This window comes from Eucyclogobius newberryi, unplaced genomic scaffold, assembly GCF_026437365.1.
Source record: "Eucyclogobius newberryi isolate DKJ021-1_F unplaced genomic scaffold, fEucNew1.0.hap1 SCAF_14, whole genome shotgun sequence".
NCBI classification, from domain to species: Eukaryota; Metazoa; Chordata; class Actinopteri; order Gobiiformes; family Gobiidae; genus Eucyclogobius; species Eucyclogobius newberryi.
In genome coordinates, this window is record NW_027315768.1 from 1,886,454 (window position 1) to 1,902,163 (window position 15,710).

The following is a 15,710-nucleotide window of genomic DNA, read 5'->3' on the forward strand; positions in this document are numbered from 1 at the left end:
CTGAACACGCTGTTGTAGAGTGGACTCAAGTGGACTCAAGTGGACTCAAGTGGACCGTGCTCCGGGATCGTAAAGACATGAAGCTGGTCACCATCATTGGCAGGTGAGACTGGACACGGTCTGGACCCGGTCTGGACCCGGTCTGGACACGGTCTGGACCCGGTCTGGACACGGTCTGGACACGGTCTGGACCCGGTCTGGACACGGTCTGGACCCGGTCTGGACACGGTCTGGACACGGTCTGGACCCGGTCTGGACACGGTCTGGACACGGTCTGGACCCGGTCTGGACACGGTCTGGACCCGGTCTGGACACGGTCTGGACACGGTCTGGACACGGTCTGGACCCGGTCTGGACACGGTCTGGACACGGTCTGGACCCGGTCTGGACACGGGGGATCCGTGGGTTTCTTTTGGAATGACCATAGCGCGCTTCTTACTTCTTACAGTGATGACACGTCCTGTCCAGTCCCTCTGACCGGTGCTGGTGCTGGTCAGACAGGATTATCAGAACTCTTTGTAGAAGTGAATGTGGCGCGTGTGAAGCTCACGTGAATGAACTTCTACAGTCACGTGACTGTTCAGTTAGTCATTAATGTGGTAGAGAATTGTTTTTATCCAGGTTGATATTTATTTATATTTATATACATATATATTTATATAAATATATTTATATTTATATATAAATATATTTATACTTATATATATATATATATATATATATCTATATATATATATATATATATATATATATATATATATATATATATATAAAATAAATTATTTCTTGTTCTCCAGCCTCTTCAGCTCCACACTTCTAATGGAGCTGAATGTGAAGACTTCAATCTCCTCCACAGATCAGGGTCAGGGGTCAGGGGTCAGGGTTCCCTCAGAGTGGTTCACAATCAGGTCCATGACATCAGCATAGAAAGTGATATCGCCCCCTGGTGGAGCAGATGCATAATAAAGAGTGAAAATCGTACCATGAATATTCCAGTACATATCTGCCCTCTTTGTATTTACATTCAAAACTCTGTTCAAAAACGGTTTGGTTTGAGATAAATATTGCAACTTTCCTTCTATGTTTGCTTCTGTTTGAATAGTAAGATTTTTTTAATGACAAAATGTTGTTAGTTTTTGATGTTCAATGTCGTTCAAATGTGTCTCTTGTAAATATACAATGTATATTCTCTCTTTTTTCATTTTTGATCATTTTTTTATCGTTTGATTGGGTTGAGTGCCATTCACATTGAGGGTGTTTCCTGTCACTTCCTGTATCCATCTTGCCATTGATAAAGTCTTTAAACTCTGGTGGAACCACAAACAAACTCAAGAACGAAAGAACAGGAAACAGATGAAAAGATAACAGAGAAAATAAAAGGTTTCATGCTTAAAACAGGCACTGAACCCAAAACCTGATGATCATGTAAATGATCGTAAAGAGGAGCGTTCATCCCTCGTGAAGGGCCCCCAAAAACTCCCCCGGCCCTCCTGGCTCCAATCATCACAAAGAACTGGAGCTCCCCACGCCCTCTGCTGCCCTCTGCTGCCCTCTGCTGCCCTCTGCTGCCCCCTGATGCCCCCTGCTGCCCCCTGATGCCCCCTGCTGCCCTCTGCTGCCCTCTGCTGCCCTCTGCTGCCCTCTGCTGCCCCCTGATGCCCTCTGCTGCCCTCTGCTGCCCTCTGCTGCCCCCTGCTGCCCTCTGCTGCCCTCTGCTGCCCCCTGCTGCCCTCTGCTGCCCTCTGCTGCCCTCTGCTGCCCCCTGCTGCCCCCTGCTGCCCTCTGCTGCCCCCTGATGCCCTCTGCTGCCCCCTGATGCCCTCTGCTGCCCTCTGCTGCCCCCTGATGCCCTCTGCTGCCCTCTGCTGCCCTCTGCTGCCCCCTGATGCCCTCTGCTGCCCTCTGCTGCCCTCTGCTGCCCCCTGCTGCCCCCTGCTGCCCCCTGCTGCCCTCTGCTGCCCCCTGCTGCCCCCTGCTGCCCTCTGCTGCCCTCTGCTGCCCTCTGCTGCCCTCTGCTGCCCCCTGCTGATGTGCTAAAGCAGACAGCCAACTTGAAGCACAAGGTCTGATGTTAAAAACCAGATAAATCACATCACTATCATCAGTCTCTTCAAATCAACACAAATGTATCACCATGGTGACCACAAGCTGAACTCACATGCCCCACGCTGGTGGCTCCATCTCTTGTTCTCTTCAGTTCTCTGTGTTTTGCATCTTCCTGAAGAGCACCTCTGCTTCTCCTGGTGTTCTGAGGAGCACCTCTGCTTCTCCTGGTGTTCTGAGGAGCACCTCTGCTCCTCCTGGTGTTCTGAGGAGCACCTCTGCTCCTCCTGGTGTTCTGAGGAGCACCTCTGCTTCTCCTGGTGTTCTGAGGAGCACCTCTGCTCCTCCTGGTGTTCTGAGGAGCACCTCTGCTCCTCCTGGTGTTCTGAGCACATGTTTTTTGTCACCAGAAGAGTCCCGGAAAAAATAATCCATGTCTCAGTTTTCTCTTCCTGAGCTCGTCACAGATGTGGTGACTTTGGTCCTCGTATGGAATATCTGGAGCAAAGAAGACGCGCTTGCCTTTGTACTGGAGGTCTCCTTTAACCCTGGAGGTCTCCTTTAACCCTGGAGGTCTCCTTTAACCCTAGAGGTCTCCTTTAACCCTGGAGGTCTCCTTTAACCCTGGAGGTCTCCTTTAACCCTGGAGGTCTCCTTTAACCCTGGAGGTCTCCTTTAACCCTAGAGGTCTCCTTTAACCCTGGAGGTCTCCTTTAACCCTGGAGGTCTCCTTTAACCCTGGAGGTCTCCTTTAACCCTGGTGGGGTGTCAGAATCAGATTCAGAATAAGGTTTATTGCCATCGTCAATGAACAAATTTCACAAACATAGGAACTTTTCTTGGTTATTTGATGCAACATAAAACAATAAAACAACGAATAAGTCATAACAATAAGCTATCAGATATAAAAAATAAGTAAAATTAGAGTTTAAAAACAGGCTTAAAATGTCCACAAATTGAATGATTAAATTATGGTTAAAGTGACAGTTTTTAAGAAGTGTTCATGATCCAACAGCAGAGGGAGACAAACTGTGGCCTCCTGCCTGAGGGGAGTGGCCTCCTGCCTGGGGGGAGTGGCCTCCTGCCTGAGGGGAGTGGCCTCCTGCCTGAGGGGAGTGGCCTCCTGTCTGAGGGGAGTGGTCTCCTGCCTGAGGGGAGTGGCCTCTTGCCTGAGGGGAGTGGCCTCCTGCCTGAGGGGAGTGGCCTCCTGCCTGAGGGGAGTGGCCTCCTGCTTGAGGGGAGTGGCCTCCTGCCTGAGGGGAGTGGCCTCCTGTCTGAGGGGAGTGGTCTCCTGCCTGAGGGGAGTGGCCTCCTGCCTGAGGGGAGTGGCCTCCTGCCTGAGGGGAGTGGCCTCCTGCTTGAGGGGAGTGGCCTCTTGCCTGGGGGGAGTGGCTCAAATAGTCCATGTCGGCTGTGATTGGACCCTCACGTCCCAGAGTCCTGAGACGTACAGGTCCTGCAGAGATGAAGTCTGCAGCTGATCACCTTCTCATCAGAGGGCGCTGTAGTCTCTGTTTGTCCCTGGCTGTGGCTCCAGTGTACCACACGGTGATGGAGGAGGTGATGGAGGAGGTGATGGAGGAGGTGATGGTGGAGGTGATGGTGGAGGTGATGGTGGAGGTGATGGAGGAGGTGATGGAGGAGGTGATGGTGGAGGTGATGGAGGAGGTGATGGTGGAGGTGATGGAGGAGGTGATGGTGGAGGTGATGGAGGAGGTGATGGAGGAGGTGATGGAGGAGGTGATGGTGGAGGTGATGGAGGAGGTGATGGTGGAGGTGATGGAGGAGGTGATGGAGGAGGTGATGGAGGAGGTGATGGAGGAGGTGATGGTGGAGGTGATGGTGGAGGTGATGGAGGAGGTGATGGAGGAGGTGATGGAGGAGGTGAAGGAGGAGGTGATGGAGGAGGTGATGGAGGAGGTGATGGAGGAGGTGATGGTGGAGGTGAAGGAGGAGGTGATGGTGGAGGTGATGGAGGAGGTGATGGAGGAGGTGATGGTGGAGGTGATGGAGGAGGTGAAGGAGGAGGTGATGGAGGAGGTGATGGTGGAGGTGATGGAGGAGGTGATGGTGGAGGTGATGGAGGAGGTGATGGTGGAGGTGATGGTGGAGGTGATGGAGGAGGTGATGGAGGAGGTGATGGAGGAGGTGATGGTGGAGGTGATGGTGGAGGTGAAGGAGGAGGTGATGGTGGAGGTGATGGAGGAGGTGATGGTGGAGGTGATGGAGGAGGTGATGGTGGAGGTGATGGAGGAGGTGATGGAGGACTCAATGATGGTCGTGTAGAACTGCTCCATCATCAGTTTGTCCTCTGCTGGAGCTTCATGATGAGGAGCTGATGGTGGCTCCTCCCACTTGAGGTCCTGGTGATGGTGGCTCCTCCCACTTGAGGTCCTGGTGATGGTGGCTCCTCCCACTTGAGGTCCTGGTGATGGTGGCTCCTCCCACTTGAGGTCCTGGTGATGGTGGCTCCTCCCTCTTGAGGTCCTGGTGATGGTGGCTCCTCCCTCTTGAGGTCCTGGTGATGGTGGCTCCTCCCTCTTGAGGTCCTGGTGATGGTGGCTCCTCCCTGGTGATGGTGGCTCCTCCCACTTGAGGTCCTGGTGATGGTGGCTCCTCCCTCTTGAGGTCCTGGTGATGGTGGCTCCTCCCACTTGAGGTCCTGGTGATGGTGGCTCCTCCCACTTGAGGTCCTGGTGATGGTGGCTCCTCCCACTTGAGGTCCTGGTGATGGTGGCTCCTCCCACTTGAGGTCCTGGTGATGGTGGCTCCTCCCACTTGAGGTCCTGGTGATGGTGGCTCCTCCCACTTGAGGTCCTGGTGATGGTGGCTCCTCCCACTTGAGGTCCTGGTGATGGTGGCTCCTCCCACTTGAGGTCCTGGTGATGGTGGCTCCTCCCACTTGAGGTCCTGGTGATGGTGGCTCCTCCCACTTGAGGTCCTGGTGATGGTGGCTCCTCCCACTTGAGGTCCTGGTGATGGTGGAGCAGAGGAAGTGGAGGGAGTCCTCAGTGGAGATGGGGGGGTCTGAGATGGTGAGGGGGGGCTGGGGGGCTGTGACTCTCCTGAAGTCCACGATCATCTCCACCGTCTTCTGGGCGTTGAACTCCAGGTTGTTACTGCTGCACCAGCCGCTCCACCTCCTGTAACAGACTCATCCCCGTCCCAGATGAGCCCGATGAGGGTGGTGTTGTCATGGTGATGAGGGTGGTGTCGTCATGGTGATGAGGGTGGTGTCGTCATGGTGATGAGGGTGGTGTCATCTGCAGTTTTACAGAGTCGTGGCTGGAGGTGCAACAGTTTGTGTACAGGGAGAAAGTACACAGGCTTTTAGATGAGGCCGTCTTCCCGTATTTTGGACGGGGTATTTTGAAATGTGGACGGGCATTTTCGAGTGCAGGGACGGGGTCATTTTATTAAAAAATCTTAGAAAAAAGGTAATATATTATCATTAAATCGGGCCGGGAAGCGTTTGACAGTCCGCCATGACAGTTTACTGTTTTCAAGAGAAAATGTGCATGCTGCGCGCTGATTGGTCGATGAAATTTGTGTGCTTGGCTCTGATTGGCTGCCGAGCCCTGGTCCGGAGAATGCCGAAGCTACTCGTTTTTTCACCTAGTCTGCCCCCGTACCCCCAGATAAATTATTTGGACGGGGTGTTTTCAAATCCTTTCTAAAGGCCTACCTAAAGGCGCTCAGAGGACTTCATGACAGACGTCAGTGCCACAGGTCTGTGGTCATGAAGCCCAGTGATCAAGGGCTTCTTGGCGTTCTGCAACCAAAGATGTGCGGGTTTCATGGGTTTCTTGGGTTTCATGGGTTTCTTGGGTTTCTTGGGTTTCATGGGTTTCTTGGGTTTCATGGGTTTCTTGGGTTTCTTGGGTTTCATGGGTTTCTTGGGTTTCTTGGGTTTCATGGGTTTCTTGGGTTTCTTGGGTTTCATGGGTTTCTTGGGTTTCTTGGGTTTCATGGGTTTCTTGGGTTTCTTGGGTTTCATGGGTTTTTTGGGTTTCTTGGGTTTCTTGGGTTTCATGGGTTTCTTGGGTTTCTTGGGTTTCATGGGTTTCTTGGGTTTCATGGGTTTCTTGGGTTTCATGGGTTTCTTGGGTTTCTTGGGTTTCATGGGTTTCTTGGGTTTCATGGGTTTCTTGGGTTTCTTGGGTTTCTTGGGTTTCATGGGTTTCTTGGGTTTCATGGGTTTCTTGGGTTTCTTGGGTTTCATGGGTTTCATGGGTTTCTTGGGTTTCTTGGGTTTCTTGGGTTTCATGGGTTTCTTGGGTTTCTTGGGTTTCATGGGTTTCTTGGGTTTCTTGGGTTTCATGGGTTTCTTGGGTTTCATGGGTTTCATGGGTTTCTTGGGTTTCTTGGGTTTCATGGGTTTCATGGGTTTCTTGGGTTTCTTGGGTTTCTTGGGTTTCATGGGTTTCATGGGTTTCTTGGGTTTCTTGGGTTTCATGGGTTTCTTGGGTTTCTTGGGTTTCATGGGTTTCTTGGGTTTCATGGGTTTCATGGGTTTCATGGGTTTCTTGGGTTTCTTGGGTTTCTTGGGTTTCTTGGGTTTCATGGGTTTCATGGGTTTCTTGGGTTTCTTGGGTTTCTTGGGTTTCATGGGTTTCTTGGGTTTCATGGGTTTCTTGGGTTTCTTGGGTTTCATGGGTTTCTTGGGTTTCTTGGGTTTCTTGGGTTTCATGGGTTTCTTGGGTTTCATGGGTTTCTTGGGTTTCTTGGGTTTCATGGGTTTCTTGGGTTTCTTGGGTTTCTTGGGTTTCATGGGTTTCTTGGGTTTCATGGGTTTCTTGGGTTTCTTGGGTTTCATGGGTTTCTTGGGTTTGTTGTATAAATCTGTTTTTTACACATTTTATTGCAGTTTACCAATACATTATAAAATATCCCCCCGGGCAGGACACTGGCTCATTTCCCCTGTGTGTGTTGCAGTGGTCTGATCGGGCGCTCCTGGGCCCTGGTGTTCATCAGTGGAGGCCTCTCTGTGAAGATCTACGACAAGCAGCCGGGGATGGCCGCCAGCGCGCTCAGCTCCATCAGGTCGGGGTGACACAAGTCACTTAATGTCAGACACTTTACAATTTCAGATGAAAATGACATTCTAAATGCTACAGTCCTTGTTCTTGTGATGGTGTTGAATGTGACAGGATTACACTTTCATACTTAATCAAATGTTCTGCAAATACAGGATTCAAATCTCTCATGGTTTTCTGACCCTCTGTGTCATGATTATGTTGAACTATCGATAACGGGACAAAGGGGACAAACTGTGAAAAAGGAACGCAGCTGTTTTTGGCCTCCTGTTTTCAGAGACTGCAAGAGTCTGAGAGACGAGTGAATGATGCTAATGCTAACGCGGCTCCTGAGGGGACGCCCTGTGCCAAACCCCATCCCAGGTGTGGACAAGGTCTGCAAAGGGAGGACGGAGGAGGAGAGGACCTTACTTTACTTTTATTCAGTTTTCAAATGTATAAGAAGAACAAACAAAAAAGATGAACAACAACAAAGAACGACCAGAGAGCGAAAGAGTGGAATTTATACCAAAATGTTCTATTTTGGTCTCACCATATATATATATATATATATATTTTTTATTTATATATATATATATATATATATTTTATTTATATATATATTATATATTAGTAGCTTAGGTCACATGACACACAGTGAAAATGTGTCCAATCACAATGATGCAGACGAGTCAGATCTATGTTTCACTGTCGCAGGTGACTATGGACCAGTGGATTCACTCTGTCACTGCATCCAACAGATCAGTGTGTGGACCGGCCTCCTGCTGGTGCCAGAGGGCCTCCTGCTGGTGCCAGAGGGCCTCCTGCTGGTGCCAGAGGGCCTCCTGCTGGTGCCAGAGGGCCCCGCTGGTGCCAGAGGGCCTCCTGCTTGTACCAGAGGGCCTCCCGCTGGTGCCAGAGTCAGTGTTTGGAGGCAAAACAACTTTCTCCAGCTGAACTCGAACAAGACTGAAATCATCGTCTTTGTCACAGAAACAAAGAGAAAGTGTCAGCGTCACCTCCAGAGTCTCGCTCTAAAACCTACAAACCAAGTTATAAATCTGGAGGTAATAATGGACTCAGACTTGAACTTTAATAGCCACATCACATCAATGTGTCAAATGCGTTTGTCTCCAGTAGATTAGACTGTAACGGCCTCTGAAAAACCACATGTAAATGAGGCGTTGGGAAGGAGACCCAATCTTGCGACCTCTGAAGGACTGTATAATTACTGGATATATATTTCCCTAATCTTCCCAGGTTGTCCGGCCAGAACAAAGGAGGACGTCAGCTTTGCTTATCACTCTTTATTTGCTTGAGGTTCGGGGTTAGATGTGTGGTTTGATGTTTGGTTTCTACAATACAGAAGTACAGTGAATAGTGGATATTAAAACACAATAATTCAATGAATATAGACAGATAAACATAGAATATACAGACAGTAAAGGTGTGAATAGTTTGCAACGTTAAAACAAGTTCAAATGGGAAATAAACAGTATATAAGCAGCAACATTCACAACAACACAACAGAGCAATGATCTCCAGCCATTTTCTCGCCAAAAACTATAAATTCCGATCGTCCTTGAACGCATCACTACTAGCGCCAGCGTGCTGCGGAGTGATGCTGGCCTATGGGCCGTGAACGCATCGTCGGCGCAGATTACACTGCCGAGATGGAGCCGGATAAATAAGACAAACTAACTACAGGTAATGACTAATAGTAGCACAGTTAAAACAGACAAAGACGAAGCATTAAGAGGATTAAACTCACATTCTCAAGGACCAAACACACAGGAAAAGCACACGAGGAACGGGAAGCAGACGGAGGCACCTTGTGCCATACGAAGGGGGAAAACAACACAACAACTTTGCTAAACGCACAGAAGTCCCGTCAGGTGCTGAACTATGATTGGTGGAGAGTAAGAGGACGTGATTGGCTGGACTATAGCTGGAGATCAGGTTACAAATAGAGAATAGGAACGTAAAGAATAGCTCTAATAATAAACTAATAACTAAACCGGAGTGACTAACTAAATGATGGACAAATCAAACACTATATTTACATGCAAACACTAGACCCTTGTTAACACCACAGATGCATAACTCTGTCCCACTGTGGAATATGGGGGTGTCGAGACTGGGCGGAGCTTCACCTTCAGCAGGACAACAATCCTAAACATAAAGCCAGAGCTGCAATGGAATGTTTCAAACAAAACATATTCATGTGTTGGAATGGCCCAGACTTGGAGCCAATTGTAAAACTGCTGTTCACAAACGCCCTCCATCAAATCTGACTGAGCTGGAGCTGATTTGTAAAGAAGAAAGTGCAAAAGGTTAAATCTTTAAATCTGCAGGTGAGCAAAGCTGTAGAGACAAACCCCAAGAGGCCTTCAGCTGTAACTGCAGAGGAAGACCACACAAGTATTGACTCGGGGCTTGAATACTTTTGCACGCTGCACTTTTCAGTTTATTTTTGGTTAAAAAAATCTGAAAATAATGTATAATTTTCCTTACACTTCACAATTGTGAGGCACTTTGTGTTGCTCTTTCATAAAAAATGACAAACTTTACCTAAGTTTGTGGTCGTGACATGAAAAAACGAATGCTATTACAAGACGGGTTTATTGGAGTTTTATTTATTCAAACACACAACACACAATGAGTAAAGTTCTCTTTTTCATGGCCCTGTTAAAACCACAAACAAAGGATATCCAAATAACACATAACATTACAAATACTCAGAAAGCCTCTGTTTTTTGTTCCACAGGAGCAAAGTTGTTGAAGCCTTTTGTCCCGTCTCTGTTCATACGATGGGACTGTGCGATCATAATGTCCTGAGACCTCAAACGCTGAATACTTGAACTAATGTGCAATAAACTGGATAAACACAAACTAAAGGCAGAACTGTTCTCTTCATCCAATGATCACGTTCTACTGTAGAATACAAGTGATTTAGAGGAGAGGAGTTCTGTGTCCTCCTCAGAGCTGAGAAACTATAGATGACACAGTTAAAGATTAACGGGATGAGTCCAGACCCACAGGAGAGTCCGGACCCACAGGAGGGTCCGGACCCACAGGAGAGTCTGGACCCACAGGAGAGTCCGGACCCCCCACAGGAGAGTCCGGACCCACAGGAGGGTCCGGACCCACAGGAGAGTCTGGACCCACAGGAGAGTCCGGACCCCCCACAGGAGAGTCCGGACCCCCCACAGGAGAGTCCGAACCCCCCACAGGAGAGTCCGGACCCACAGGAGAGTCCGGACCCCCCACAGGAGAGTCCGGACCCACAGGAGGGTCCGGACCCACAGGAGAGTCCGGACCCACAGGAGAGTCCGGACCCCCCACAGGAGAGTCCGGACCCCCCACAGGAGAGTCCGGACTATCCACAGGAGAGTTCGGACCATCCACAGGAGAGTCTGGACCCCCCACAGGAGAGTCCGGACCCACAGGAGAGTCCGGACCCCCCACAGGAGAGTCCGGACCCACAGGAGAGTCCGGACCCACAGGAGAGTCCGGACCCCCCACAGGAGAGTCCGGACCATAGTCCGGACCATCCACAGGAGAGTCCGGACCCAGAGGAGAGTCCGGACCCAGAGGAGAGTCCGGACCCACAGGAGAGTCCGGACCCACAGGAGAGTCCGGACCATCCACAGGAGAGTCCGGACCATCCACAGGAGAGTCAGAATAATTTGTATTATTTTTTAAATATTACTTGGCATGTTTGGCGGGCCGGATTATAAAGACAAACGGGCCGTATTTGGCCCACGGGCCGTAGTTTGCCCACCCCTGGTCTAGAGACACACACTCACTTGGATACGGCTAACATTGCTTTAAAACCCACGTAATCCCAAGAAATAAGGAGCTAGAGACGAGTAAAGATGGAAAACAGAAGACGGGAGCTGAACAATCAAAGCTGACGGACCATGGCCACGGTCTCGCAACCTAACGAGGCTAGCATTGCTAACAACACTAGCATGTAGGGCTGCAGCTATCGATTCTCTTAGTAATTGATGAATCTATCGATTTTTTTCTTCGATTAATCGATGAATCGGTTAATTTTTTTGTTCATTCCGTAAAACATTTAAAAGCATATTACACCTGTAATAGATCCATGTGTCGCATCTATAATAGGAGGTTGTGTCTGTGTGTGTTTGTAATACAACATATAATTAACATCAAATTTCACATCTCCTCTGTGGGCGTGGCCTGAATAAGGTCACACCTCTAATGTAATATGTGTTAATCTTCTATATGTGCTTCAGGTGAGTTTCAAACTCAATCTCTCACACCTGCTCATGTGGTGCTTTACAAACATTGTGTATTAGTATTTTCTAGCAAGTCTATATGTGTATTAAAAATCAAAATGATCCTAAACCTTCCCCTTGTACATAAGGCACGTCTCTTTTATCAACCTGGTTTCCCCCTTGTTCCCTTCTTTCCTGTCTTTTCTTTGTCTCATCCCATCTTCCCCTCTGTCTTCCCCTCTGTCTTCCTCTTGGGGCATTTTACCTCCAAAAATGTCTTTTCTTGTAACGGAGGAAACACCCGTTTCCAAACCTGCTCTTTCTTTCCCCGTTTTCACTTACTCTTTCCCCTCACTTGTAACCTGCTTTTACTTTCTAATTGCTGCTGATATTCATAATCAGGCGCTGCATCCTCTGGGATTCCAGTGTTATCTTTAAAATATCCCTGTCATTCTGCTTCTAAACTCATGTATTGATTCACCCATCCCTCTGTTCAGTTTTCACTATCTTCAGGTAATCTGCGGGTCTCATAAAATGTATTACACTGCTCTACACTCCTCCCCCAGGCCCTTCCTGTAGTCTAACCATTCCTCTTGTCTCGGACGGGTCCTACTTTCCCTTTAACTATATCTAATGAAGATTTACTGCATCAGAACCTGTTGTATTTCTGCGTCATCCAGTCCATACTGTGTTATAATGAGTTCTACTTCACTAAGACTATCAGACCTATGTGTACATTTACTTTACTCCGTCAACCCCCCGCTGAGGCCTTGCTGTTGCTGTCACTGTGATACATAAAGATAAGGACATCTGCTCCATCCTGAGTCCTCCAGATTTTTTGCCAGTCAATAGCCCCTTATCTCTGACTATCGCTTATGACCCACGTCCTCCCATGTCCCCCCACTCTCTGCGTCGTTTGCTTTTAGTTAGTGACCCATGCCGTCCTTGCTGGGAGGGCATTAACACATCACTATTTAACTTATTAAGTTTCCTCATGATAATAATGAATGAATAAGTTACTGATATTATCCTTCACTTTACTTACTGCCCGTTCTACTCCTATGTCCAAAAACATCAGTAGTAAATCATTTACCCATATTATCACTTCCAGGCCTGTGCCTGCATTTGATTCTAAATTTAAAAACACTTCTGTCTTTTCGTCTTGTACTTTCATACATAATAAGTCCAAAAAGATCATTTTCGTCAAGTCCAAAAATAAAACAAAACAAAACATAGCTTTGTTTGGTGCACACAAAAAAAACAACAACTTTTGTCTTCTATGTCTGGGACAGGAAGTGTCCTGTCTTGTGATCATATTCCCCAAAATATTGGCCATCTATAAAAATCGGAATTCATCTTCATCTCTTATCAAGTTTAATACAATCTTTATATTTGATTGTTGTCAATCAAAACAAAACTCTTAAGATTTGTTCTACAGAGCTCTCAATACTAAAATTTAAACCAGCTGGGTTTAGTTCTTAATTCATTCACGTTCAGAGCGTCCTCTGAACTGCTTTCTCCCCATTCTCCTGTGTTCTTGACCCCCCTTATCTCCCCCTCTCTGCCACGTCATCTGAGCACACTGGAAGTCTCCCTCCAAAATCCTCTCATGACTTTTCTTTTTACAGTTTGGGGTGATAATTCTGGCATTATGTGGTCTCGGTCGTCTGAGAGAAATGCTTTCCAGACACGTCATATCTCAAGCTTCTAGTGAATTCCTTGTTGGTTTTCACAGGAGATATGCTAGGTGTTTTTTCACCCTCGTCTGCAAATTTTAGATCTCTCAGAATAACGCCTTGTGACCCTTGTATGATTCACACTTGTTAGTGAATCACTTATTAATCCTCATTCACACATTCACACTTCTCTCTTACTTACTTCGCTCGTGCACAGCGCTTACATTCACTCATCTTTATGTCAGTAACAACTCGGCGTAAGGCATCATAACTTCCTTTATGTGAGAAACTTATCTACATAAAGCCAACCAACATTTTCCAGAAATATTAAACTAATGCATAAAACGTTTTATGACTCACTCTTTTTCACACACAAAGTTTTGTCTGACCTTCTTTGTCGCCTTTGTTCTCCTGCTGCCTCGACACGACGCGCTCTCCTTGCGGAGAATGAGGTGCGATGGGCGGCCACGGGAAAAGTGGACTTCCTTCTGCTGTGCACACAGACTTTCACCGATTCACCACTCAATCTCCGCGAAGGGCAGCTGGTCATCCGGCTCGATAGGACCAGAAAATGTCATGGAATGAGACATACACCGATGCTATTCCTTAACACACAGAAAACACAATTCAACTTAGAATATGAAACGACACAGAAACGTCAGACTTTTGTGTAGCATGCATGGGGGAAACCGCCGGGCCGGCGACCCTCCTTAGCCTCACGATGTTTTTTCTCATGCAGGTTGGTTTTATTAGATATTATGGAATAGGCGGGTCACATTCTCATTGGTCAGCTTCACATCAAGGCACTTGTCTTTTACAACAGTTGGTATTTTCCTTATAGATAAAGCATGGGTAATGTTTACCTAAACTCCCCTGGGGTGCTACACCCCTCCCTGGAGAGTAAACATTCCTTTGCCCCATCTTTACGACACACAAACAAATTCAGTTTTTCACATGCCGTTTTTCTCTTAGACTAATGATGCAGATAACATATCACTATTATGCAGATAATATACGTCACAGAAATATAATCATATATTTACATTTTATCACAGCTTTGTATCTTTAATGACAGACCCAGTCTCGTCTGCCCTGCCCTAGATTTAGCTTTTAGGAACACATTTTTATACAATTTTTTTTTTTACTTTATTCAATAAATACTATCTATAATTCAAGTATGGGCTCTGAAAACTTGCCTGGGATCCAGAATGCACACTTCAGTTCTTGAAGAGTGAGTCTGGTCACTTCGAGTACTGAAGATCTGGTTCTCCTCCTGAAGATCTGGTTCTCCTCCTGAAGAACTGGTTCTCCTCCTGAAGAACTGGTTCTCCTCCTGAAGAACTGGTTCTCCTCCCGATGAACTGGTTCTCCTCCTGAAGAACTGGTTCTCCTCCTGAAGAACTGGTTCTCCTCCTGAAGAACTGGTTCTCCTCCCGATGAACTGGTTCTCCTCCTGAAGAACTGGTTCTCCTCCCGATGAACTGGTTCTCCTCCTGAGTGGGTCCAGCTCCACTGTCTCTCGCTCGTCTGTGGTCAGATCTCTCCTTCACTCTGGAACTCCTCCAGGTTTCTTTTTGTAGTTTTTTTGTAGTTTTTTCCTGCAGAAGGAGGCTCTAAGGACAGAGGACTCTAGAACACATCGTCCCTTGCCCCCACAGACATTGTTTTTCACAGTCGCCCTCAGAAGCAACTGTTGTGATTTTGGGCGTTACAAAATTAAATTGAATTGAATTGAGTCAAACAGTACCGTGCATGCACGGTACTGTTTGACTCAACTACTTAACTGTAGTTAATTTCCTCATTTCCTTAACAAACCATGCATCGGTCATATGTCATTTAGAACAAAATCAAATTTCTTTCACCTCAGATTAACTGCATTTCGTGCTCTGCTTATTGATTCTGCAGAAATCCAGAATGTTGTTCATTCCCCTGTGATAAATATATTTTTTCCCTTTCTTTATTTCTTATAAGCCGGCATACTTGTTTCTATATAGACGGACCATGCATGTCTCTGATTGGCTAATTCACCTCAATCACGCCCATCTGAGCTCGCAGAGATGAAAACAGCAACCAGACTGATATCAATCGGGATAAAAAATGCAGAGATTCTAGATTTTCCAGGCAATCTGAAAATCACTCTAGAGTCTATGCACAGCCCTGCGGCGCTACTTCTGTTTGACTCGCTTCTCCGCTTTAGTTCTATCCTTATGGGTTTTCCGGAGCCATGCTAAAATAATCCATATGTAAGGAGTACACAACGAGTCACAGGTGGAAGTGACGCATACCAGTAAATCAGACAACCTCCTGGTGCTCGGGTGCAGTTAGCAGACTCACTCCTGGTGCCCCCGGATCGCTGGACTTAATGACTGCAGACCTGTGGTGCTGATGTCTGTAGTCATTTGAACTGGTCCTCCCCCACCTCAAGTCCTTCACCTCCCCCTGCTGGACCCCCTGCTGGACCTCCTGCTGGACCCCCTGCTGGACCTCCTGCAGTTCGCCTACAGAACCAACAGCTCTGTGGACGACACCATCAACCTGGCTCTCCACTTCACCTGCAGCACCTGGACTCCTCTGGAACCTGCACCAGGATCCTGTTTGTGGACTTCAGCTCTGCATCAACACCACCTCCTGCTCTGCTCCAGGACAAGCTCTCCCAGCTCAACGTGCCTGACTCCACCTGCAGGGGGAGCACTGACTCCACCTGCAGGGGGAGCACTGACCTCCTGATGGAG

General features: G+C 47.7%; 1 protein-coding gene across 1 annotated transcript in view; it reads left to right on the forward strand.

The window, feature by feature from the left end:
* Positions 1 to 15,710, forward strand: part of cryl1 (crystallin, lambda 1) — a 68,532-nt gene continuing 52,822 nt past the window's right edge. Inside the window, exons 1-2 of the mRNA XM_072444160.1 lie at positions 1 to 103; positions 6,979 to 7,086. Of these exons, the coding sequence (XP_072300261.1) occupies positions 78 to 103; positions 6,979 to 7,086 (134 nt within the window). The 5' untranslated portion in view covers positions 1 to 77. The remainder of the gene's footprint in view (positions 104 to 6,978; positions 7,087 to 15,710) is intronic.